This window comes from Dermacentor albipictus, chromosome 1, assembly GCF_038994185.2.
Source record: "Dermacentor albipictus isolate Rhodes 1998 colony chromosome 1, USDA_Dalb.pri_finalv2, whole genome shotgun sequence".
NCBI classification, from domain to species: domain Eukaryota; kingdom Metazoa; phylum Arthropoda; class Arachnida; order Ixodida; family Ixodidae; genus Dermacentor; species Dermacentor albipictus.
Window position 1 is genome coordinate 145,877,381 of NC_091821.1, and position 27,772 is coordinate 145,905,152.

The 27,772-nt window shown below is 46.8% G+C and overlaps 1 protein-coding gene across 1 annotated transcript in view; it reads right to left on the reverse strand.

The window, feature by feature from the left end:
* Nucleotides 1-27,482, reverse strand: part of Fhos (Formin homology 2 domain containing) — a 289,796-nt gene extending 262,314 nt beyond the window's left edge. The window contains exon 1 of the mRNA XM_065443135.2: nucleotides 27,139-27,482. Within this exon, the coding sequence (XP_065299207.1) occupies nucleotides 27,139-27,162 (24 nt within the window). The 5' untranslated portion in view covers nucleotides 27,163-27,482. The remainder of the gene's footprint in view (nucleotides 1-27,138) is intronic.
* Nucleotides 27,483-27,772: the final 290 nt, after the last annotated feature.

Genomic DNA, 27,772 nt, shown 5'->3' on the forward strand with positions numbered 1-27,772 from the left:
TCCTTCTTCCTTCCCGCAGCGTAGGGCAGCCAACAGGACTCTTGACTGGTTAACATCCCTGCCTCCTTTATCTCTCTCTCTCTCTATCTATCTCTCTCTTTGGTCCTGAAAAATATGCTCGACTTATCAGCGAAACGGGGTTTACGACGGTTAGCTGACAATGCGATAACGAAACCTTCGAGGAGGCAGTGGATCTTCACAGAAGCCGGCACTGAGCCCTTTCCCGATGGATCTTTTGACGTTGTATTGCACGTACCTAAGAATCAAGTTATACAATTTCCTGCACGGATGTTCTCGGTGCAACATCGAAGTACTCAAGAGAACTCAGTTGTGTTCTCGATCGTCATGACATGTGATTTGAGATGTTCGCATCACTGGCGTCGCATCAATGACGGGTAATTTGCCCTGTTTTGCTTTTGTCCATATTCAAGCCTCCATCCCCCAAATATTTCCTCCAGAGCTGTAATTTCTCATCTGCACATTCTCTCGACGTTGCGCTAAGGACGCTATTATTTGAGTAGAGAAAGTTTCAACGTGTGTCTTCTGTAACGGCGTTGACAATTGCTAGTGTTGTAGTTTATTGAACACTGTTCAAAGGGGAATGTTAACGTAATTTATTGTCACTGGTCGTAACGTCCTCCGCGCTATTTCTTCTATTGGAATTGTGCTTTGTCCATATGTATACTTGTATAGTGGGTGATCGCTGGTGATGAATTGGTCCTTGAGCAAATCGAGGACCTGAAACACACTTAACGCGATAGTTCCCCCAGTTCTCGATATTATAAACGAATTGACGCTGCTTTAGAACGAGCGACGCGCTTTATGTAGTTTATCGCGTACTTTTGTCGCTTTTGTCGCCATTACCGTTCTTCTCGCAACATCCAGAGCTCACGTGGTTTTCAGACAAAATAAATCGTTTCCCCTCCCACACGGACACCCTGTCCGTGTGGATCCTACCGCCCGCGTAGGTCAAGCGCCCGCCTCGATGAAGTGGCACTGAGAAGGGTTCACTTACGTGCCGCAGTAACATCAGCTGCAACATCTCCATGGCATCCGAACAACCACCCGGTTTTCGGCACGATTTCCGCTTCTGTCCCGCTTTCCTCTTTCTGTTCCTCCTTTTCCTTCCCCCAGTGTAGTGTAGCAAACCGGACGCTCGTCTGGTTGGCCTTTCCTCTCTTTGCTATTTCTCTCTCTCTCGCTCTCTCTCTCTCTCTCTCTCTCTCTCTCTCTGCGCTTGCCCAGCTGGCCTGGCAGTCCCCCCGCATCTCTTGTGGTGTCGCCTTACTAGTGGATATTACTGAAGAAAACCAGCTATATATTAAATAAAAAGCCCGATTTATGCCGCAGAACAAATTATCGAATTATTTTCTTTCTGTTAGTGGTGGTGTATCATGAACCGGGTACGGGGAGGCGATGTCTCATGGTTTAAAATCTATTCCTCGGCTCAAATGGAGAGCCCTGGTGTCTTGGTTTTTTTTTCTTTTTTTTTTTCTTTGCGCATTTGTATTATGCTCTGCCTGTGTACTCCCCCATGTATGTGTTGTTTCAGTCGCAGCTCTTTCAAAAGCTGGCTCATTAACAACAACGTTGTTATCATGCTTTGTAGACACGTTGCGCATGTGTGTTATCTCCTTTACCATTGAGCGGCCGTGCAGGTACTTTATTAATTTCTTTTTTCATTGTGACACGCACTTGAAGAAACTAATTCACAGTTTGTATCGCCCATCACGCCTATGGTTTCCTTGTGTCACAGCTGTACGGGTGCTATGCATTTCAGTGCAACTGCGAGTCGACCGAAATTCCACTCTAACATACACCTGCTACTGAATGCAACTTACTTCAAAGACGGCCATTATTTACTCTCCACGACAGATGAAGAATGACTCTTCTTTCGTTTAATGAAGTGCCTTCCATCTATGCTTCGTACGGCGCGAGAGCACGCCGATAGATGTTCGCGAACGGCTTCCATAGTTCAATTTTCGCCAATCTCCCCTCGTCTTGACGTGTGAAAGGGGTCACTGTAATTCAATGCACACACACTCTTTTGCTTTCTGGAACGCAAGATCGTGGCTTGTTCTCAGTAACACGGCATGCACGTTTTTGATAGGCTCGATCTCAGACTCGCCTGTATGCCGTATTCCTGCTATAGCCGTTAATGCAATTTCCCATGGCTCTTAGCCTTACTGTATCGTATACGAATACTTTGCCGGACAGCCCGTGACAGCGTGACAACGGGTGGCAAAGGACGGACGGTGTACAGGTGCCTATTTACGGTAGAGAATCTGGGGCTGAATCCACAAAACTTTTCGTTCGTAAGTGCTCCTTCCCATTGGCCGGCCGTCTTCGCTAATGATATATTTAGCATTAGGATTGGCTGAAATTTTCTTTTACGAACAATTTTAGCGTAAGAGCTTTTTGTGAATACGGACCCTGTTCATCGCTCTGCTGTTTTCTCTTCGCTACGATCTAAGCACGATGACGTTTCTCAAGGTGAACATTTTCAAACTTTAAAGTCTGTAATGCAGGATTGGGATGAAGGCAGAGCAACCAGAATGTTGCCCAATGACGTCAAAGCTGCATTGGCTGCGCGATATACACATGACAGACATAAGCGTATGGCGCAGATGTTCTCAAGAGGAATTCTCGCCAACTGATGACATGCTCAGATGCAAGGCAGCGTACTTGAGGAAACTCAGGTGAAGCAGTCGGAGCTGTCCTCTGACAAAATAGATTAGCGCGCGCAGCACTGAGCCTCCCAGACTAGCCGGACCCAAAAGCAGGCATCGCAAGGACGAGACACTTTGTTTTTAATCCCGAGTCTTCAAGCTAGGCCTGTGCGGCCTGAACGCTGCATGTGCAGTACGCAAGCTTATACCTGCCCGACTTCCGATGCGGCGCTGCAGCTTGCTTGTAATTAAAATAATAAATTAGAGGGTTTCACTTGCCAAAACCACTATCTCATTATGAGGCACGCCGTAGCGAGGGACTCCAGAAATTTGGACCACCTGCGGTTCTTTAACGTGCACCTAAATCTAAGCACACGGGTGTTTTCGCATTTCGCCCCCATCGAAATGCGGCCGCCGTGGCCGGGATTCGATCCCGCGACCTCGTGCTTAGCAGCCCAACACCATAGCCACTGGGCAACCACGGCGGCTTTGCTTGTAATTGTTGCAGCGCACCGGTATTAATCAAAGTCACGGTATAGTAAGTCCGTTATTTTGAATGAACACCTTGTACATCCTTGCGCACTGGTACCTCTTATGTTCAATACGCCTATGATTACGGCACCGTGGCACGCGGCTTGCTAATCCACAAAACCGGTGCAAATGCAAAAACAAAATTGCTTTGAAAGACGATCATCATAATTAGGTTATCTCTTGTTTGAGTGAAGTGGTACATAGATGTTGACTTCATGTGGGTCATGGTAATGAAATCGTCAGATGTGTTAGTTAAATAAATAAACTGTGCTCCTTAATGTTCAAGTGAATATTATTATTTTTTAAATCGGTTTAAACGCAAACTGTTGTTGTAGCTATACAAAAATTTCATTAGATTAATGTAGTATTAAGGAGCCTTAATAATCTTCTTGAAAGGTTGTAGAATACGGCGTGCTCAGTCAGGTCAGTGCTCTTCCCTAAAATTTGCCACAGAATTCATAGATTTCCTTTTTTTCACGCGCAGAGGAACAGCCATGCACTGTAAAATGTTTCATGCCGTTAATTTTTTTTAGAGAGCAGCTCTTCGGCGCTCGTTTCTGCGGCGAGCGTTGGAGTCGGCTGCATAACCGAGCGAACGAGCAAAGCGAAAGATGAAGGTGGCTGAATCAGTTGGGAAAACAAGATAAAACAGTAAGTTCTCAGCACCAAGTGCCAGCCTTACTGGGCTGACTACTTTAGGATTCTTTGAGCGCGGTCAAGGGCTCCACCTACGACAGTCATGCAGGTACACATCCTTGTGCTTTCTGGATTGCTACAAATCTGGACATGCATTCTCGAAAACACAATCGTGCGGGCCGAGCATCCGGGTCGCAGTGAAATCCCGACGTACGGGCGCGCCATAGACAGTGAAGGCCAACTAGCATAACAAGGTCAAACGGAAGTCCATAGGATAGGATAGGATAGGATAGGATAGGATAGGATAGGATAGGATAGGATAGGATAGGATAGGATAGGATAGGGATAACTTTAATAAAGTGCCGGCAAACGACGGTGTAACGCGTCGTGACGCTGGCCAAGCGTCGACCCGGGGTTATACCCTACTCTGCACTACCCCAGTTGAGCCCGTTTGTAGTGGGTCCATCATTGGTTTCTATAGGTAAACATCTAATACCCTGTGGATCTGACGGAAAATCGTTCTTGGTGGTCATCTGAAGTACATCTCAGAAGAAGACGCCCTCCCAACAATCTAGAAATACCTAATCTATAGTTTGTTGTTTGATATAGTTGTACAAAACAGGCAATAAAGAATACATAAAATAAAACCGGCATGTGGCTGAATCGGCTGGCGTGGTGGTCGCGCAACCCAGAGGTCAGTGGCTCGAATGCGCACCCCGACAAGCAATTTCTATTTTCGCGCGGTCTGGGTTCTCTCGTATACGGCAACACCGACGCCGACACGGGTGAGGCAATGCGATCTTCGCTTGAAAAATTCGCCCCCTCTGTTGCAATACTTATATTCACGTGTCGGACCTCGCATGTGAGGCGGAAGAAATATCGGGACGCTCCCCAAGCATATTCCTCCACTGCGAGTAGAAATCCTCCAGAGCACTTGGTAGGAACACATAAGTAAGCATGGAAGGGGCCTCTACCCCCTATGAGCGCAAGATATAAACAGATGACACATAAAGAACAGAGCGGTTTATTTTCCTTAAGCAGGAAACGAAGTTGCGGTGCATGTAGATGCCGTGCTGCTAAACGAGATGAGTTCGTGCTGAGGTCAGGAAGTGAGTGGGCCAATCATTATACAAACCTCTGACCTTATACAATATTTGTCAAGAAAGCCTCTGTCAAAATCTGTTGACATAAAGCAGAACGTTCAAAATGTTTTTTTTTAACCATATGCGATAACCATTAAGGATACACGAGTCAAGTTTGCTCCGGAAAAGAACAGAATGAAAGGCAAATCAAAGGGACAGGAAGCATGACCACATGTTCGAGTTCTTGTGGCAAGGAATGGAAAACACCCGCGGAACAGATGCAAGCAATGGACCAATTTGCGTACGTGTGTATTTACGTGGCCAGCGAAGTCCGCCGTTCAGCGCACTAGCCCAAACTGCGCGCCTTCTGGGAGCCTTGCGCCTACGCACGAACGGCAGGATAGAGTTATTTTCTATTGTTTGCTCCTGGTTCTTCAGAAAGAGCTCCTGCTGCCTGTTTGTGCAGAGTCGACCGAGCTGCAAAAATAAAGACGCCCGGTGCCAACTCGCAAACAGCGCGCATTTTGCGAAACAGCGCCCGCTCTGCTTGCGCAAGGTAGCCCGTGTTTATCTTGACTGGCAGCCGTCGTTTCGCAGTTATCGCACCCTGTCGCCGCCATTCGACGGCACGGGCTGCTCCGAATGTCAAGGACGTGCCGCGAACGCCCTCGCACGATCCCCGCGTCCGATTGCCGTCCCTGGCCATCCTCTCGTCTATACCTGCACGCCGAAGGTGTAGAAAATAATGTACTCACATTCTCGATCACTGTTAGCGTTAACACGGGAGCGCGTAGCTTCGCGTGAAATCGGCGCAGTCGAAAGACACGCCAAGAGGAGCGAAGGCATCCAGCCAGGCATGTCCGAGCAGCGCTGGCTCCCAAGCAGTAGGTTAGGAGGAGAGACAACAATGTCACGGAGTGTCTTGTTGGCTCGTTTTGATGATATGATATGACTAATATGAGCATTATCGGCCTTCGTTGATAGCCAGCGAGACCGCTATTTTTGGAAGCCAACTTCTTCGGACGCCTGACCATACAAGAGTGACAAACTTCTACACACACCCAAAAAAAAGAAATGTTTCGTGAACCATTACTCTTACAAGCATCTTAAAGCATGACCAACAAAAAGAAAGTAAGGGATCTTCGAAATTACAACGTGGGGAAAATTGAGGAAGCAGTTAAAATGGCCGCAGCATGAAATCAGTGAGAAGAAAACTTGGCATATGATAAGGCAAGACGTATGCAGTGTAATATAAATGAAAAATAGCTTTGTTGAAGAAGCACGTAGAGCAGCACTACATTTCTGCCGCAAGTTTGGCCGCGCTTATCTCAAAACTGGTGTTTGAAAATTCGTTCTAAGTGAATATGTCTTGTGCAATCACAGGCTTTAATTTGTATATTGCAATACGTGAGCTAAATTAATTACTTAGTTGACTAGTGAAGTTTTGTTAGACAATTATTCATTTTGATTTACACTGTGATAATCTCCACCTTTTCGAGTGATCCAGCTCTATCTGTACTATGTGCCGTAGGTTTTTGCTTTCTTTTAATTGTGTTCAAAGTAAAAAAAAAAAAGCCCCAGGTATAATAGTGCCGGTGGACCACAATGGCGTTTCTCGATTGCACATATTGAAAATCTAAAGGGCACAGCGCCTTAGCAGCCGCGGTTGAACGCGATTGGCTGAAACGCCGCCGGCGGCACTTGACGCCCTTTGCAACTGATGATGATTATTTGATGGCAAATTATTCAGACAGAAAAATTCGTTTTTTTTTTCTTTTCTTATTACACGTCCTTTTTGACGATTGACTGAACCATGGCGATTGCCAGTTTGAGGCGGTGACCATGGGTGGAACGTATTTCTCGATGAGCGATGAAACTTCTCCTTTGAATAAATTCCGGTTAGTATTCACGGAGTGTTCATGAAAGTAGGGCAAGCAAACATCTAAAAAGGCAGAGAGCTCATGGCTAATAGCATCATAATCAGCGCGTTTATAATCAAGGATATATTTTTTGCGGTCACTCTTGTGAGGCACCGTGCAGGTAAAAAAAAAAAAGCAGCAAGTGGTCGCTCAGCCCCGGTATGTACGATATGGAATGGAAAAGATCAGGTGTAGTGGTGAGTACTAAATCCAGGATGTTAGAAGTAGTTGACGTGATTCGAGCGGCCTGCATTACAAGACGAAATCATAGCACAAATTCAAAAATCTGTCCCCTTCACTGGAAAAAGGATGACAATAGGAATGCACGCTAGACCATACTATATTAGGAAAATTAAAGACACCTAGTAAAAGGAACGCACTATTCGGATACGGCACTGCAATCATATGAATGACACCATGAAGGTTGTCAGCAAAGGTGGGTGAACAGGACGGCGGATGATAACAAACGCCCAATATCAATTTCTTAGAGCACGTTTGTATTTCAACCAAAACAAGTTCTAAAACGTTAGTAAGATGGATAGGAAAAAACAAAACAGCATTAGGGACTGATATAAGCACGCCTCCGCCACACCGAACACCCCTGTCACACCGATAAATGTTGTAATGTCTTTTTTTTTTTTGAACAATCGAACAATTTGCTGCTATCAATCTTCGCAGATAACCAGGTTTCAGTAAGACAGATTATGTCGGCGTCAGAAGCATCGATAGTAGAGCAAAGATTGTCACGTTATAGAAGTATGCTTCGAATATTTGTGAATAAAAGCGAAAGTTGGTTAATGACCAGTAACTTTGATCCACTGCTCCTAGGGCAAAAGCAGCACGGGACATTTATTCAAACGCATTTTTATCGACACACCTACGCTTTCATACCACACGAGTGCAGGCAACACGTTAACAGTCCAGACGCTGTACCTCTTCGCCTAGTTCATGCATTCCTTATTTGGAAGAATCTTCACTTTAGAAATAATTAAGGTTGGAGGCAGGCATTTCCATGGTTCTCCAGCAGATGAGTAGTCACCTGCTTTCTCTGCCATTGTCATTTAACTTAATCATATCTCCCCATATATTTGCCAGGTTTCACGTGTGAACACCTACAGCGACTCAGCCTCGAAGATGTCTACTTGCAGGTGCAGCATCGTAGTGTGCCTAGAGTAACCCATGTGAAATAACAGAAACCTGTCAACGCCTCTTTGCTCCTTTGCTCTGTTATGTCAAAGGTACATGCAAGGACGTCACTCACAATGCTATCGTGAGTGCGCTGAGGCGGTCCGCCTTGATGCCGATATTTGGTGATATCAACAGATACGTGTACAGTGTATCATGTGTGGCAATTGAAGACAGCCGAAAGTTGAAAAAAAAAAACGCGCCGCCCTGAAGAGCGTAGTACGAATAGCTATTTTGTCCTCCTAGGCGGCTTACTAAATTTTATGCAGCTTCCTGTCAGGCTCATAAGCCGCGAGAGTAACTAAGAAACACAGCTCAGTGTTAAGTAAGGATAGCTACATTTGGGTGCCTGGGGAAGACTTCTGCAACTGCGTGCGCGGCTCTGGACAGCGACATGTGGCTCCTACTCTGTCCCACCTGAGGTGTCGAGATCGCCTCGAAGTATTGAAAACCAAATGGCACTTTATATCCAATTTAAAGTCAAGCTGCAACGAAATTTCACTTCGGCTAAATTGGCTGTAAATGAGTAGCGTATATGCTATCATAGCATTATGGGCACAGATGCGGGGTTGGTAATTGTCTGTTTTTTTTTTATTATTACAGCCCGCAAGTATCACTTAAAGGGAAGCTGAAAGGTTTTCCAGAAAAAATGAGTGAACATCTGTACATAATGGTTTTCAACCCTCCGAATTCGAATATCGTATCCAAATTGAGCGAAAGAAAGCGCAAATATATTTTATTTTGAAGAAAAGTGCAGCAGCGGACACGCCCAGCTCGTGCGTCTCGTTTCCGCCTGTGACGTCAACTCTGCGTCGTGACGTCAACTCTGCCGCTGCCGACCGCTGCCGCTACACATGAAGCGCGGTGCCAGGTAGTTTGGTGCTGTTTTCTGAGACGGTAATGGAAAATTTAGAGAGACTGCGTCTTTCTGAGGAGTTCGGCGTTACTCCCTACATGTACGAGCCGATTGCGAAGAGCCGGCCTCTCGAAGAAGCAAACGATGCTGGTGCGAGCAGTGCTTTAGACGCGAACGAAAGCAAAGCCTTGTGATCTCCTCGTGTTGGAAATGCTCTTTAGTGAGTGTGTTTTTTCCAAAGCGATCTAGTGATCTCGGCGATCTTTCGGTGATCTAGTGAGCTAGTTTCCGGTCAAACAACTGTAGTGTTGTGTTCCTGCATGCCTCCTCGTGGAACGTAAGCGGGGATGCGATCGTCGGCATTTGTGCGCTGTCCAAAGCTGTCGGCAATCTACAAAGACGGTTTAAACGCGCGAAAAGCTTCCCGGTTCATGCGCTACGTGTAGCGACCTTCATCTGTTGACTACCACTCACGTTGACTACCACTCACGTTGATTACCACTCACGTTGACTACCACGCACGTTGACTACCACTCTACATACACGCAGACGCACCAACAAAGGAATGCAGGGTCGATCGAAGCAGATACACGATGGCACGCACGCAGAAACAAGCGCGGTCAGGCACGGTCGCGGACGCTGCGAAGGAACGAAGCAGAGTTGACGTCACAACACCGCGGTTTCCGGTCTCCGCTCCGCTCGCTCACTCAAAGGGGGGCGGAGCTACAGCGCAATTTCAACCGACGATTACGTCGCTCCTAATTGAAAAAAAAAAACCCAAATTTTACCGACATGGTTTATAAGGTTCCCGCATCCGTATATGAGCGTCTTATTGAATTCGACAGACTCTTCAGCTTCCCTTTAAGGAGACGGCGCGTGCACACCGTAGTTATCGTACATGACGTAAGCCCCAAGCGTATTCTCAATGTTTTAAGCTAGCTGATTCTCAATGTTTTGAATTCTGCGTCATTTCAGCGAGCGACGGCGTTTTTGTCACTTTCGTTGCCGATAACGTGCATTTTTTCAAAGGGAGATGGACCGCTGTCACAGTAGTAACGAATCCCACGCCTGTGGCGTCTGCTAACTGGTGGTTGTTTCTTGTTAGTTTTTTGTTGCTGGCCTCTGGTGGGAGTGTGAAAGTAAGTCCTACGTGACATGGCATCCGAGATTGCACGCGCTCGCAGGTTTTGCTCCGGCCGTCACATTCGGCGGGCTCCCCAACAAAATAAGTAATGCGGCGCGCGTGCCCGACCACCCCTGGATGGCGCTGTTAGCCGAGGGCCGCCTGTAGGGTGAGCAACACAGCAACAAAGAACGTCAAGCGGAAAGCCAGAGAGGCTGAAATAATCTCATGGGTGGCGGCAGTGGAAAAGAAACCTGCCATGAATAATTTCTTAAGAGGGAAAACCGAAATCAGGAAACAAACAATTTACGATAACTCAAAGGGAAGCTCATTACTTTTCGAAGCGAGATCGGGATGCCTTAGAACATGCACCTATAAAGCGAGATATAAGAAGGAAGAAGAAGCATGTGCTTGCTGCGGTAAAGCTAGGGAAACGGTGGATCATGTTTTATTAGAATGTGAAGACGTCTGCCTAGCGGTAGATTTAGGCACCACTGGCCTCCTCGAAGCCCTTGGGTTCAGCGAGAGCAGTGGAAAAGTAAACATGTCCGCACTAGAGATTAGTAAGAGGCGATTGCAAGATTGGTGGAAGAAAAGTAGGGAAACGACAAAAAACGGAGACGTACAAAAGCAAAGCTCGCAATAGGGGATCAGAGAATTTGGTTGTGGAATTTCATAGGTTTTTTTTTTCTCTTATAAAATAGGTAGGACATTAGGCAGTATAACAGCAAGAGCTTGGTGACGCAACCCACCACTCCGTTCCAAAGGGGACGCTCTTAACATCCATCCATCCAGCGCACGCGGAGGCGGCCGTAGAAGGCAGACTGCGCGATATCTCACGTGTGTATTGCCTCTTTTCACGTGTTTCGTAAGATTTTCACAGGGTATGTCACAGGCGATTTTTCATTCCTTCCTCGAACATTTTTACGTCTCGACCATATTTAGTTCTCTAGTGCCTTTATTTTTTCCAGAGCGTTTCTGTATTCTTATCCATTCATATTGTAGTACTTCTGTTTAATAACTTATTTTTCTAAACATATCATGCGTGGGTGCACAAACAATTAATTGTCTCTGAACTTGTAGCTTACTGTAAATGGCAGAGTTTAACTGGTGTTGCCTTGTCTTACTTTGTTTCTTTCTTTCTCGCAATATGGCAATCGCCGCGTTGTACGTCTACTCTGCAGTGCGATGATCTTCATATAATATTTACTAGTATCTTACCGGGTGTAGTTTTTCCTGTTTTTAGCTTTATTTAAATTGTACTTTTTCCATTAACTGTATTGATGTAGCACGTTATTAGGTTGTGCGAATAAAGCTTTTGTTACGTTAATGCTGTTTTTTTGCATAGCGCTTGTTTTACGCTGATGTAACCGCATTTTTCCTCTTCCCCAGTGCATTCCTGAAGGCCTGTAAGGTATTCATAAATAAGTATACTGTTATAAAAATAAATAAAGTAAACATGCCTTAGGCAGACACACGGATGTGATGAGGCACGCGTATGAGAGACACGCGTACTTTTGTGTTCAGAGTAAATAACATTTCAGTCATACTGTTCATAATTATGATAATGCCTGCCTGGGCGGCAACTATAACATACTAATAAACGAGTAAATAATAGCGTGATTTATCATTTCAAGATTCGTGCATAATTTCTCGCTCCATCCAGCCTTGAAACTGTGGCACTCAGAAAGCAATGATACACTAACGGGCGCTGTAGATTCATTGCGTGTTTGCACTTCCAGCAGCACTTTACTTTGAATATTTGCCTATGAACTGGCGCACTTATCCCTGCGAGTTAGGTTAGGAGCACGAAAAGCCCGCGGGTGCGAGCGCCTCGGTGCGGAGAAGGAGCCGGCCACTCCCACCACTGAAAGTATACGCTCTCTCCGTGCGGATGCGATGGCCGGAGCAAAGCATCCCAGCGCGTGCAAGTCACGGAGGACATGTATGTGACTTCAAAAAATATGACGGAGGTCGGTATAGGACCGCTGCCAGCATGACGAGAGGTACATGCGATTAAACCACTCGACCACAGCTTCCGAGAGATTCATAAATGATAAGGTCGGGTTTATCAAGATTCCACGTGAATTTTCTAAGCTGCGTTTCAAAAATCGCTTTTGGAAAGTGTTGCGACCTGTGTGGAGAGTCGAGATAAACATCAATCGAAAGCTGAGTCTCCGCACAACACACACTGTAGTGGCTATTATGATAGGAGCCGTAGTTTTATCACGGAGACCTTTTTCGCCTCGAAAATCGAAAACAAATTTTCGTCGTTTTCATAGGATTCGAGTGCTCAATTTTTGACAGCTCTGGGAACAAATCCTAGCTTTCGACAGAATAATCCCTGCATTTCTCTCTGTAGCTTGTCTTCTATAACCTGTCTGTCACCTGCCTTTTTCAATAATCGACCTCTACTTTTGATTATTCGCGAAAACCCCACTCGTTACAAAACACGCTAGCTTCGCGCCGCGGCCGCTTGGAGCGCTAGTTGGTGCGTGTCCAGAAAAGCTGGTGCTATGGTATGCAATGAAAACAGTGAACAGGCAGTGGAGATACAAGGCCAGGAAATACCTCGGGTAAAAGAATGTAAATATATTTTCATATGGTTAAACGAAGGCAATAGATATATGGAAACACAGGGAAAAAAACAATAACAGTAAAGGGGAAGAGAAATTCAGCCATAATGAAACACAGGGCTCTATGGGGATACAATAGGTACGCGGTGCTCCGGGGTATGTGGAAAGATGCAATTGTTCCAGGACTTACTTTTGGAAATGCGGTTGTTTGCTTGAAATCAGGTGTACAATCAGGACTCGATGGCAACCAAAGGTCAGTGGGACGCCTCGCATTGGGCGCTCACGGGAAGACTACAAATGATGCTGTGCAAGGTGATATGGGCTGGACAAGTTTTGAAGTGAGGGAAGCTCACAGTAAAATTGACTATAAAGAACGACTGAGGAATATGGAAGAAAGTAAATGAGCTGGGAGAGTGTTCAGGTATCTGTACAGGAAAAACATTGATTCACAGTGGAGGAAAAGAACTAGGAAGCTTACCAGCAAGTATGCGCCCTGTAGGACGAGCAACACAGCAACAAAGAACGTCAAGCGGAAAGTCAGAGAGGCTTAAGTAATCTCATGGGTGACGGCAGTGGATATGAAACCTGCCATGAGTAACTACTTAAGAGGAAAAACTAAATCACGAAAGAAACAATTAGCGATAACTCATGCAAAGGGAAGCTCATTACTTTTCGAAGCACCCCTGGGGTGCGATCGGAGATTGTTGTTCGGCGCCTTCGTTCGGTTACCGGCGCGCGCGCGATTGGCCTTCTCCGCGCTGACGTCGCCAGCCGCGTGGCGCGGCCACTTTTTTGGTGAGTCAGAATGACGACACGCTCCTGTCAATCATCCTCCCACCGAGCATTTCGTCTGCTAGGCGCCGAATCCGACGGGAGCTGGGAAGTTTGGAGCGATCATACGGCTTCGCATGGCGCGTCTAGTGGATTGGATCCAACAGGCGGCTGCGGTATGGCACGTTTGAATCCAATCCATAGTTAAATTCGAGAAAATGGCGCTTCCATTGGGAACTTAGGTTGTTGCGCTGGCGTTTCTAGAGGAAGGAGGAGAGCGGGTGGCGGTGCGAAACGCGTTTGAAGAAATGGCAGAAAGTGAATTCCGGCGTCGTTTTTATTTCTCGAAACAAATAATTCGTTGGTTGTACAGAGAAATCGACCCCATCATCGGTGCCAGCGAGTCACTGGAATGTTGTCGCTGCCTCTTGAAAAGTGCGCCACTCTTCCCATCGTTTTTTTTTTCTTTTTTCTTCTCGGTGTGCGTGACACCATCTAGGGACGACGCAAAGAAACTAATAGTTATAAATTGCAGTAATCACACGTACTACAATTTGAAAACGTCTTTGGGCTTGAGAAGAAAAAATACATTTTTTTAGATAAAGATTGCATTCATTTCGAAGACGAGAAACATTTTGTTTTGTAGTATACTGTCTGCAGACGACAAACGACAGAAGTAAACTTCCGGGGAGTTCACCGCTTCCTGATTGGCTGCTCTCTCCGCCCTGCTGTCACAAATTTTGCATACGGTAACTTTGTGACGTTGCAGCAACTGAACAGAACGCGTATCGAACAAAATATCTCCGATCGCGCCCCAGGATGCCTTAGAACACGCACCTATGAAGCGAGATATAATAACGAAGAAGAAACATGTGCTTGCTGCGGTAAAGCTAGGGAAACGATGGAGCGCGTTTTTTTATAATGTGAAGATATCTGCCCAGCGGTCGATTTAGGCAGCATTGGCCTCCTTGAAGCCCTTGGGTTCAGCGAGAGCCGGGGAAAAGTAAACATGTCCACAATAGAGATGGCGATTGGACGATTGGTGGAAGTCGGGAAACGACAAAAAACGGCGACGAACAAAGACAAAGTTCACAATAGCGGGTCACAAAATTTGGTTATGGGAATTCATTGTGAGTTTTTTTTTCTTTTTTTTTCTTACCTAGGTAGGGCATTAGGCAGTATAATAGCAAGAGCTTGGTGGCGCAACCCACCGCCCCGTGCCAAAGGGATGCTCATAACATCCATACATCCATCCAGAAAAGCTGGATATGAATACTCCAAAACGTCATCAAAATATTCACATTTAATGAGGTTAGTGTGAACTTTGATGAACTGATGGTGCTTGACATCCAAAACCAACACAAGGGGCTTGGGAGACGCCGTAATAGGGGTTAACCAAGAGCGCGCGACAGGAAATTTTGTTTGTTTTGTTTTCGGCCGGCGCACCGATTGTGCCAATTTTGACTTCCAGATTTAACGTGAAAGCGTTTGTTAGTAGTATATTGCTACCAAACTTATACAGGTATATCAAATCAACTGTTGAATGTGCGCTTATCGAATATCCGGAACCAATTTTTACCGATGTAAGTATCTTGTGAAACATTGAAACTTCTTTTTACTGCCCTTCGAAAGAAAGACAAGGATGTCCACCTTTTCGGCATGCAGGCAGTGGGCGAAGGCAACTGTTGCTCACGATCATTCACGATTTCTCGAAGAATTGCTCGCGGCTTCTTAGCGCAGATCTTGAAGTGATTGCCGGATTCATACGCACAAGTCTGCCAGCGATCTCTCAGCAGACGTCATTTCGGCAGCGAGATCAATAAATGTAATTGTATTTAAAGTTAGCCTGTATGCTGTGGCTACTTGAGTGAAACTAAGCTGCATCTAATCCTTCTCAAGCATGGACCGGACGGCACAGAGATCAGCGGGAGACAGGGACTGGACAAGCGCTGCCATCACGCCAGCCAAACGGATAATGTTTACTAATTTCGTTCGTTCAGATAAGGTTTGTAGGGTGATTCTGCACGTGAAATTTGCATAATTAATGTATGCATAATGGGTGCATATCTCATTGCTAGCTGAATGAAGTGTCGCAGCTGGCTCTGTGCCATTTAGACGTATCTTCTGAAACCTCGTTTGAGGGCTTTACGCTATCAGGAGAGGCAACGCGTATACGTCGCACGAAAGCACCAGTCAAACACGTGCGCTCCTGAGTTGCGCTCGTGTTCCTTGACGGATGAGGTGGTATGTAATACCTTCCAGTGCAGTTTTCGTGATTCCTGCTACTGTTGCCATCGCGTCCTTGGCTAAGGTGAGGCCTACGAACCCACATGAATACCGCATTTTTCAGCATGAAACGAGGACGGGATGTTCATTTGTTGAAGTTTTGCCAAGACTGGACGAGCGAAGATTGAATCAAATTGCTCGGCCTGTGCCGGCTCGTAACTCTCGTGGTGGGCGCCAAATTGTCTCTCTGCCCTCGTTGCGGTGACAGGCAGAAGAGTAAACACGGTTTGGCTCCGCACGTTCACTCGACACAGAGCGACGCCTCTCGGTGAATTCCACGCGACGACGCGCCATTCGCGAGGCACTGGAGTTCCTCTGAGCGACGCTTCGACAGCATAGTTTAGCTGCACATACTGGTGTTTCGCGGAACTTGAACCAAACATATAAAAAGTTGTACATCGTAGGCAAGTGTGAACGACAGCGTATTGTTTGTAGTCACTGAAGCTTTCTTTTTTCTTTACTTTACACTTCGCTCAGTTACGTTCAACTATGTAAGTACTTAAATATTCGTCGCAGCGCATCCGTTTCATATTGAGACAAAAATGTAGAGGGTGCTGTCGCGGTTGTCCAGGACGTCCTAAGTTCCGTGAGGTCAATCTCACCGCGCTGACTACCACTGTTGCGAAGTCGGGGGTCCGTGCGGTCAACGAAGTTTCCATTGGTAGTGCCGTGCCAGGTGCCGGCAGAAAGGGTTCCAAGCAACGTTTTAAGAAAATGAAGAAAAAGGAATATATTCAAAAAGGTTACATGATTGAGAATACAAAACGGATCCAACTATCGGAACACACTATGGTAGCGTCTTCGCATGTCGGAGTCACACTGTTTCCGAGCGTCCTCTCAGCCATCCGGATCCGCTTTTTATGCCTGCGTCGTCATTGTTCCTGGTTTACACCAATCCGGCGTCAGGAGACAGATGTCGTCAGGAGACCGATCCCGGCATCAGTGAAACCGGCTGGAAACGCACGCCCCTCCCTGGACGTCAAGAGGGAAAGTCGGTGAAACCGGTCGGGAGCGCACGCTGACTCCGATCCCCGGCGTGGTCATGCCAATTTGGGCTGCTGACAGGTGTCACGAATGGAAGCATGACAATTGCGTGTCGCAGGTGTAGCATCTTCCCCGATCTGTAGGGGCCGCCGTGCACAACAGTGCTCAGAAACTCACAATAAAGTCCTTTCCATAGACTTATCGCTTTTGTGTTTCTTTTTTCTGAGCTCTGAAAAAAAGCTCACGAAATATAAAATAAAAAGAAAAAAGAAACACTACACGCTTGCGCGCCTTGATTGCAGCTCTCAATCCTGTTTCTTAAGAACGAAGTCGGCATGTCCATCGCAAAAAGAAAGCGATCGGCCCCAACGCCCTGCGTAACGCACAGGCACGTCCGCACGGTGCCGTAAAAATAAAATACGCCCCAGTCCTACATGATAAGCCATGGGGAACCAGCGCTGGCCAGGAGGCGCTACGACATTTTTCATGCGTTACTTAAATATGCTGAAACCGTCCGATAGGGAGGCTACGAAGATGGCACGACATATTTAGCGATAAGAAACGTGCGCCTGTATCAATGTTTGTCTAGCCCGATGCGGCCAGCCAAGTTCTGTCCATGACCATGCGCGCTGCGTAGAGCGCATGCGCTGCTACGTCCTAGCACGTCGGTTCCCTGCCGTTTGAGGAGCCGTGAAAAGTGTGACTCAAGACAATCTGTGACTTTGCTGACACGAAATCACTGCGTGTGCTACTGGAAACTGTGTCTACCGCTCGCTAGGCTGTGTGTTACGGCGCTGCTGTCGGCACGCGAAGCTTTAGCGCTGGTTGCCCATAGCCCGGCTCAAACAGCCCGTCGGAACACCCTCGTAGGGTTTTTTTTTTATCAATTACATAGACACCTCAGGCAGATTTTCGCCCTCGTTCACAATTAAAAAAATCAGAGGACACCTAAGCACTTATTAGTTGTGAACGCGAAAACATTAATTCCCAATTTAACGACGCTGAGCGGTCATTGGAGTTATGAACTCCTCGCGGGCAAGCGAGTGTGTTGAGACGAAGGGCCAACGCCTCTAGAGAGCATAAGACCGGTACCTATAGAATCTAATGTGGACGGTCCCGAGAAGGCCGCGGTGATTTTGACGTCACCGCTTTCGTCGCGCCGGGCTTGGTAATGGCAATTTCGGTCCAAGTAGCCTGATGTCATGAAGCAGAGTGCACAGGTCTGCTGCCAAGGAGGCGCTGGTTTAGCCCAGTGGGTAAGACACCCGGCTTCTGAGTGTTATCGTTGTGGGACAAGATAAGCCTCAAAGGGTGCAAACATTTAATTTTAAGAGTGCTGTCGCTACCGCCGTGATGTTCTATATAAAGTCAAAGTGCGGTAAGATATACTATCCCGCTGCGGCGCCTTATAGCTATCTGCGCAGCTGAGCGCATACTCGGCCCCCGCACCGTATTGTGTAGTGTATCTGCGGTGGGTGCAAACGAAAGAGGCAGGGCCAAGATGGCTGGTGGCTTCGCGCACGCGGGGTGTTGCGCAATCTCAACTTTCTTAGACGCAGTGAAGCGAGAGGCGCAGCACGAAGGCGTTTGCTTGCCGCTGCCGCCGCTCTTATCACGTCAACGTTGGGACAGCGAGTGTTCGTTTCATGGTCATCGAGTGAGAACTGTTCACGCTTGCCTGTATACGCGCTTGACACCATGCTTGTTAACTGAATTATTAAGCGAATGTTTACTGCACTTTACACGGCAGATTTTAAAACTTCGAACCTTCTTTGTGTTAGCTGTCTAATAGTTTGCTATCGCTATCAATGCTTCGACTTTCGGACAAAGCTACGACTTCCTTTATTTCTATCTTTCTTTTTTCTGGGGGACATAGGCTGGTTTTGTCTTTTAAAAAACTAAAGAGAGAGCGCTGCAAGACCGGTACGCAAGCGCAGTTACCGAGCATGCTCCACAAATTTTCCAAATACAACTTGCGCATTAAAATGAATATTTGCAATTTTGCATAATTTAAATAGTCTATGAGATATCTCAAAAAGACAACAAACAATACGGCATTGCTCACACTCGGCTATGTTGCGCCGCTTTTCTTTTTTTTTTAAGCGTTAGCTTTTCTTAGCTTGTTTCTCAGCATTGCGCCGTTCATCAGTTTCCCAAGAGGTTACTGTGTCGTGGCGTCATGAGGCAGAAGGTGGTCACTAATGAAAAGGGCATTGCGACGTTCCGAAACTCGCAGCGGCTCACTCGTTCGCGCCCTATGTTGCTACTCATCGTGAAGGCCGATTTAGCAGCATAGAAGACGACCAGGCAAGCAGGTGCCAAAACGACAAAATGTTCTGCACATAGTGGCCACCTTCTGAATCCTGACCATCCCTACATCAGTATAAATTAAAACTAAAAGTGGCTGTAGAAAAGCTATTACAATAAATTATTTATGCTTGCGAGTAGTTTTTCTATGGTTAAGAGGTCTCGGACCTCCCATTAAAATGTGAAAAGAAATCAAGAGACGATTAAGAACCTTGCTTACGCAAAAGAAACAGGGTCCCGGCGGGCAATCTGGAGGGGAAATAAACTGACCCGTGAGCGTGCGCACGTACATACAAACGCTAAAAAGAGAAAGGCGAAGCCGTATAGTCTGCGCCCAAATAGTCCCTAAACAGCCTGGTCCGATTGGGGTAAGACGCACCCGTCAGGTTAAAAATACATTTAAAACTCTTTCACAGCGCAGACGACTTTAGTAACTATAACTTTTCATTCACTTTCTGGCAACCAGCACGAGGGTCTACAAAACAAACAAAGACGCCCTTAAAATAGCCTAAAGAGTTCTGTCAAGACAAAAGATCAAGTAGACTTTCGTGAGTGATATCTTTCTCTCTATCTCTCTCTCTCTCTCTCTCTCTCGCCCCCCCCCCCCCACTGTGCGTCAGACAGACAGACAGACAGACAGACAGACAGACAGACAGACAGACAGACAGACAGATCAGTGAACGTCGAATTTCGAAACGTACTCTGGGACATTTGTTTTTCAATTGCTTTATTTCTTATTGCATCAATTGTCAGCAATAAAAAGCCATTTTAGGAGCAATCAAATATCAGTTAATTTACAGTGGCACTCGGTAACGATACCTCTAAGAGAACGAAACTGCCAAATAACCTCGAGCATGAGATCCGCATGATTGCATGCCACGAAGGCGAACAAGGTACTTTGATTCCTCAACTTGATGCGTACAATTTATACCCCACAAACATGAGATTAGGGATGTAGAGAGAGAGAGAGAGAGATGCTCATTTTAATGCGAATAATTATTCTCGGAGTCAACCTAGTTTATGTCGTGTATCTGGTATTTGACCTCTTTCGCGAAGCACACCGTAAGCGAAGCAGCCAGTAAAAAGAAAAAAAAAACCATGATTTGGATAGTCATCGCACAAAAATTCTGAATGATTTAAAAGATTTTTGCCGCGAAAGAAAACGCATAGGGCTGGATAATTAACCATGACATCGATGCGCCTCTTGAGAAACTGCTTTGCGTTAAAGGTCGGGCATCATTGCTCTGGATTTGGGGTCGTACTTGCAATAGGGCGAGGGTGCACTCAAACGCGGTTCCGTTCTGCTCTGGTTGTTTCTAGAACGCTCTAGAGACGGACTTTGCCCACTCGCCCAACCCTAGGCACCTGCGGATTTCTAGGGACGCACATGCCCAATGCCACTTGGCACGTGCCCGTAGGATACAGACGTCGTAAGAGCAGTAACCATTCTCTTACCGAATCAAGCATGCTTGGTATTACGTAGGTGTTTACTGCAGTTCACTCTGCTTATTTTTTGTCACACGAGAACGTAGGTCAGTACAAGGTACTACAAGCGCTACAAAACAGGTCGTTTCAGCTGAGGTGTGAAAAAAAGTCCTGTAAATACGAAATGCTAGATGCGTAATCAGTTTCATAGGCGTCACTGCAACCACAATGACCTAGGTGTCAACAGTGCAATAATTAACCAACAATGTTTATTTAACGTGAGCTCGTACGTTCGGGCGATCTACCCTAATCTAAATCTTGTATACCCCACTTAGTGTATTCCAGATCCGTTTATTATGGTCCATCTCACCTAGTCCGTGCAGAGCACGCAAAGGTAAGAACCTTGTCAGCCAATCAGGGAACTGAACATACAGCCACATGGTAACCTTCTGCGGCGTGCTGATACGCTGCCGTGCCGTGTGCTCGTGAGAGCAGACAAGGTAGACATGAAGTTTAGAAGTAAGCTGGAAATAGTATTTCTTTGGAATAGCAGACAGTCGTTAACGTTTTATCATCTTTATCTTTTTAGGGGAAGGCAATCTCAGCACACATTAAAGTTTCGCGGAGTGGTGAAGTGCAATGTCCGTGACAATAACACTTCTCTGAAACAAACGCGGCAGCTGTTTTTCCCCAAACCACTTTTCGTACAGTGTTGCCTGCCCATATATCATCACGATAGCCGCCCCGCATTCTTCTTCGCGTGGAACACAGCGCGCGCGCTATCGAGCATTCCGTTCTCACTTACGTAGCGCGTCACGATCAGTCGATACTTTTGCTGGTAAGCGAGATTCACCTTCCCATAGCGTCTGGTGAAACTGAAAATTTTTTTTTTTGTAATGTGGCCGCTTAAGAAGTCATGCGCGACTCTCCGAAGGTCATCGAAGTCGAAATTGTCCAACCTATAGTTAAAAAAAGGTAACACTGCATATAAAGTAACACTATACATAAAAAAGGCAACAACTATATAGTCGTTACCTTTTTCTTAAACACCGGCTTCCAGGCGACATGTACCTCAATCATGGACTCGAATTCCTTCGTTCACTTGCAGAATGCTCGCTTGCTCACGCACGGAAGTGCGAAAGCCTTGTGGTAGATTACATCGGTGCCGCAAGTATCTCCAAGATCACTATTCAAACAAAATATCACGTTCCTAGTTGTCAGCTTGAACGGGCAGTGCTCGGAGGTAAGACGAGCCGCTGAACACAATTAAATTATGGAATTTTACGTGCCGAAACCGAGATCTGATTATGAGGCACGCCGTAGTGGGGGACTCCGGAAATTTGGACCACCTGAGGTTCTTTAACGAGCACCTAAATCTAAGTACACGGGTGTTTTCGCATTTCGCCCCCATCGAAATGCGGCCGCCGTGGCCGGGATTCGATACCGCGACCTCGTGCTCAGCAGCCCAACACCATAGCCACTGAGCAACCACGACGGGTATCTGAACACCATGACGCAGGACGAATATTACAACCGAACAGATACGCGGAAACGAAGGCACTAAATTAAGTCTATCAGCTCTTCCTATTTCTAATGGATTTATTTGACTCAAATTATCAGTTTGATGTTTCGCGAGGACTTCCGTAGCTTCCTTACAGAATATTTAACCCGGCTAATCACAAATTAATAAATCGTCAGTTTCGTGAGTGACTGTATTGTTTATCTAAATGGAACGCATCATCACTCAGATCCGTATAGTACATATTAGAAGCAGTATAGATCAATCAACGCACCCAAACGTCTCTGCGTGATTTTGTTCAGCCAAAACAAATCGTATGCACCGTAGGCGACGTCAAATGACGGAACCCTCTGGCTGCCATGGCGCCACAGCCCGTACCTAGCACTGTACTGCACACGGAGCGCTGTGACTCGGCTAATTTTGGCTCGCCGAATGCTTAGAAAGCGATCGAGACTTTTGTAACGATCAATTCCATTTTCCGTTCTTTTCGCCCTGCGTTAATGACCCGAACGCCGCCACACCGCCTTTATTATTGAAATCGGCCACTCGACGCAACAGAGGGTAAATGGAGAATGGAAAATGAAAACGGGCCGTGTTGTGAAGCTTTCTGAGTAAATTTCTTTGTAAATATTCTGTAAATATATCCTTCGCCTACATCTCGCCTCCGTCACATTATGTATGGTAGCAGCGCTTAGACACCCTTCTCATAGCCCCCAGCGATTGCCTTATAATTTCCCGAGGTCATACCTTCCCGGCGCCAGATCACCTCGAATGCACTGCTGGAATCTCGCGAACGTTGATCGTCGTCAGCCTGAGGACGCTTCCGGCGGCGGATATCGGCAGCGCTACTGGGCTGACAGATTCACCAAGAGGTGAGACAGTCACGACAAGCCTCGGCCTTTCTAGCTTCTATTTTTTTGCCTTTTTAATGCGAAATCCACCTCTCCCAGCAAGTTTTTAAGAATCTGGGTTATGTATATCTTAGACGGGGCGCCGCGCTGAATATGCTCAGGCGTGGTTCATCGTGCCATCGCGGTCGTATGGCATCGTGGTTGCCGTCATGCGGTTGTCATCGGGTCGTCGTCTTGCCGTTCTCGTCACACACATGCAAGCGTCACGCATATAAATCGTTACGTCATCCGGTAACACTTCTTGGAACACCAAACGAAGCTTGTTAGCCAGCTAAATGCAAAATGACTTGCATAACATCGATTCCATCAGTTCGTGGGTAGCCATTTTAAAGGTCCTCAAAATTTCTTCTATACTCCTGCGGAAGTTTTGCTTTTCTCTGCTCAGTTTAATTTTTGGCGTCTCTGCAGTGCACCAAAGTTCAGCGGGAGCGGCGAGTATTTTCGAAAATATAATGGTGAGTTCGGAGTACAGTAAAAACAGGTCACAAGTCAAAACTGCATAAACTAGTTGAAGATGCACCAGTTAAAAGGTAATCAATTGATCTGAATTATTTATCTAACTAATTATCTAATTATCTATCTGACTTCGTACAATCAAGCGTTTTTGTAGCGTCCGGCACTGCGGCAAGCGCAACGCCGACGAAATTGTGCACGACTCGCTCGAGCCTACACTAATATGCATTACTTCATTTGCCTGCTTTCCACCCAACTTTTGCTCCCTTAACCGCCCCTCCTTTCCCTTATGTAGTACTTCTCGTTCTCATACTCTTAAAATGAAATGATTACGAACAATTGGCTGGGTGACTATAAGTCGAGGCAATATACATTTGCACAATCCACCCTCCTCTCCCTCCCCCCCCCCTCCCCAAAAGAACGAAAGCTGTGTAAGGAAGAAAGAAAAGTCATTGGTGGCGATACAAGGGTCTAAGTATATGACGATGTATCAACACATGCTATCAGTAACCAACGGCAACAGAGGCAGATTTCTACTACGCGGCGCTATCCGTAGCCTGAGCCTGGTGTTCCTACAGGAGCCTATATAGTACCTCTCTATTGGAGCCCAACTGCTATTAAGAAAACTAAGGCCCCTGATTCGAGCAAGTATGCATAATCGACAGGAAGTAAATGTTCTCACAACGTTATCTAATTCGGACGACTGTCTTCGAGTGCCGCCTTTTTTACTATATTCCTAAACATGCTGCCGTACCAACAGCCCGACCCTCTCTATGGCAATCAGAACGGAAACAAACTCAGTTCTACCGAACGCTATAATTGCGGCAATTTACCAACGGCAATGGCGACCAACAAGTGTTTGCAGAAATTCGCAACAATTAACAAAAAAAAAGTGATTACCTCGAGCTACAGTAGACATCCGAGTCAAGCTATAAGGATTGCTTAAACGTTTCACGTCATGATGATTACTGCTACTGGCCTATGTACTAAATTTAGCTTTGACATGCATGTGCGTGCACGACGTGCGAACAATTTGATTATGATGGACGCACCTAACCCTCAAGGACGCCCCTCACCCTCAAGGGGTGACAACATTCACGATATAACAGTGATATTTTGGTGAAAACGATTACTAGCTAAATGAAAAACAACGAACTCCTGGCACTGCGTGTGTGCGTTCGAAAGTGCGGGAATACGAATATTTTTTAAAATTCAAATATTGTTAGTATTCACATTAGTTATGTAACTTCGCAGTGCGATTGGCCGTAGATGTAACTACGTCTACCTCTTCAAGTAATCCAGCTGATGTGTCGAAATTGCGCTATCTGACCGAATCTAATACGCTGACCAAAATAACCTTACTTAAGCAAACAGCAGAATCAATGCTTTACTGAGCTAAGGAGTTATGACCTAGTTATCGGGATATCCTCGTAACATCAAGGTTCATTGTGACATCACGGCTGCTTCTAACATCACTATTGTAACATCGCGCTCGATTAAAAAAAAAAGCTTAGGATGAAATTACCGCAGGGCACAAAGTGACAACGGTACATAGTAGCGTTAAAGTGAAGACCAATATATAGTGTTGCTTATTCGTTCGGTTGTGTACGTCTAAGGTTGCTATAGGTCATATGTGAAGGAGTGCGCTATACAGTGGAGCTGCTTAAGAGAGCGATTGACTCGGGGCTGCTGAGCCTGCGTTTTTTTTTTTTTTAACGTTGACATGACGAAAGAAAAAGCCCACTGAAAGCGATCGCCTTGATTTTACATCAGTGTGTTCGTCCATCTTAAGAGCCTTTATCCATGTCAAGTAAAATCAGAGTTCGAGGTATATACTCAACATGACCCTAGCTCCGGCGTACACACAGCATGTATCCACACTTTGCGGTGACCTCAACGCGTTTGTTTGTACCACCATACATTACTCGCCCAGATTCGTGCACCAAGGCACCAGTGGGCACCGTAAGTGATTTAACGGAGAGCAGTTCTCGTGCCAAAAGCAAGGCGTTCTATGTCGTTGCACGCTCAAATAAGAGCTGCAAGTAAATACCAAGCGCACGACATGAGCGGTTGTCACGTTATCGAACGTATCTTTCAAAGCTAATGGACAGAAAGTTGGGCGAGTTGGTGCGGTAACATATTCTTGGTTTGTAGCGCGAAGTGACACACACACACACGCACACACACACACACACACACACACACACACACACACACACACACACACACGCACAGACAGACCAGAAGAAGACAGGATGAGCACTCACTCTCAACTAAATCTTTATTGAACCTATTAACTATATATATATATATATATATATATATATATATATATATATATATATATATATATATATATATATATGTGTGTGTGTGTGTGTGTGTGTGTGTGTGTGTGTGTGTGTGTGTGTGTGTGTGTGTGTGTGTGTGTGTGTGTGTGTGTGTGTGTGTGTGTGTGTGTGTGTGTGTGTGTGATTGCAAATACCGCAGAATACGAACATGACAAGGCCCAAAGACTATCAGATAAAGATTTAGCTGAAAGTTACCGCTCGTCTTGTCTTTTTCTAGTGTGTGTGTGTGTGTCACTTCGCGCTGAAAATCAAGGATATCTTTCAAAGCTAGTTTCACCGCAAGCCCGTCGTGCGATGTCCCCGCCCCTCTAAAAGGAACAACTTGCTGACGCGCAGTATTGTTGCCTCAGCTTGAATAACTCTACCACGCGCCCGCACGAAAGGAATACGAAAATAGCAGCTCGCACGTAATTCGGTCGTTCAAGTAGTTCATGCGCAAAGCATCGAGATGAGCCTTTGTGCGGAAGTAGCGTCCCGCCGTCAATGCGGGGTCGTCTCCGGCCAACGCGGCGGCGCATAGCAAACACAGTCGTGAAGCGTCACAGCATCAAGGCAGCTCATTTGGCCGCACACAGTGCAAGAAACAAAAGGGCAACCGCGGTGCCTTGCCGCCTCGGTGCTACGAATTGCGTCCACCGACTGGACCGAAATAAACTCGCAGGAACAAGCCCTTTGCCAAGTGATCAGTCACTGCTGCGGCAACAGTGCTAGCGCTTTGTGCCACCCTCGACGCGCTTAATTTAACAACGAAGAGTGCGTATTGCGTATTGACGCGATTCGTGTTCTCTATTAGAGTTGTCGCGAGGTCGGCCTAGTCGCATCCGATGCAGCCACTCTAATCACAGTCGTTTTGTGCAATGATGTCAAGCGCCTAGCTATTGTTGACAGGTGTCGCTTACCTGTCCACATACGTTTTGAATCAGGGTAGGTTATCCACTTATTACACACGCACACACACGTGCACATAAATTGAGCAATATTGAGGTATTGACAGGCAACTCAACAAAGTTTGTCTTCGGTGCAAGATTCGGCAGGATCACAAGCTGTGTCAACGGCCTCTTGTGCGCTATATATGCGCCATTTCGCATGTCCTGGTTGCACGTGAACGCGCTGTGGTGGTTGGTGGACCACTAAAAGGAACATGTGTAGGGTTGTTTGTAAGCGAACACCACGCAGAATAAAACAGGAGAGGGGAGGCAGGAAGAGGGGAACCATGTATGGTTACTTCCGCGGTACTATCAAAGCGCGCATTCATGGCTTATCTCTAGTTTATTTCTTACATACCATGCTTTTTCTACCTGGCATGTTGCCCTGGCCAAGTAGCCCATCCGCAATTCGGGCAGCCTGGCGAGTCATCACGCGAGAAGCCGATCGGGATGCATGCAGAAGGCAATCGAGTCAGGTACGTCCCTTTAGCATCAAATCCACTACAGGAGAATAAGGAGAGAACCCTGGAACGCCGAGGCATCCAGGTGGTTCTTTCCTCGTTCCTGACCCTCTGGTGCACGGCGGGCCGCTGTGGCCCACTCGCGGCGGGAACCCTGTCGTACTCACGTAGGAGCCGGTCCTTCTGGACATTTCATTGAGCGCTGGTCGCGCGTCGGGGGACGATCGTGCAGCAGCGCCGGCAGCAGCAGCAGCAGGAGGAGGCGCGGGTGGCGCCGCCGCTCATCAGGCCCTGTCAGGTCGCGCGAAAGGCGCGGCTTGGCGCTGTCGGCGACCAGTCGCAGGGCCGTGTCCCGCACAGTGGACGCTCAAGTCGTCGGTCGCACACTACCCGGCACGCCGGATGGCTCCAGAGGCACCCGGTGTAGCGGCGAGTCGGTAGCGCGCCGAGATTCGGATCAAAGGCTCCACTGCTGCTCGAGTCGCGCAAGTCTCAGGCCGAGTGTATTTCGGGAACCCCGTGTTCGAGGGCGCTTGCATCGGAAAGCGTCGCTCGCGGCACCAGAGAGGAGGCGCGCGCACCCACTTTTTGATTCCCTGTTGCTCACGCGAGAGCGTCCCCCCTCCGAGCCAACACTTTTTGGACGCTTTTGTTTTGCGCGTTCGCTCTTGGGCTTCTAATTTTGGACGAGCGTGGCTCTTGGTTTTCTCGCGAGGAAAACCGCGCTCTCGCGACGCATATCCGGCCGGCAGCATTGCGCCTCCGCCGGGAAGAAGCGAGAACCGACGAACCCTTTCCGGA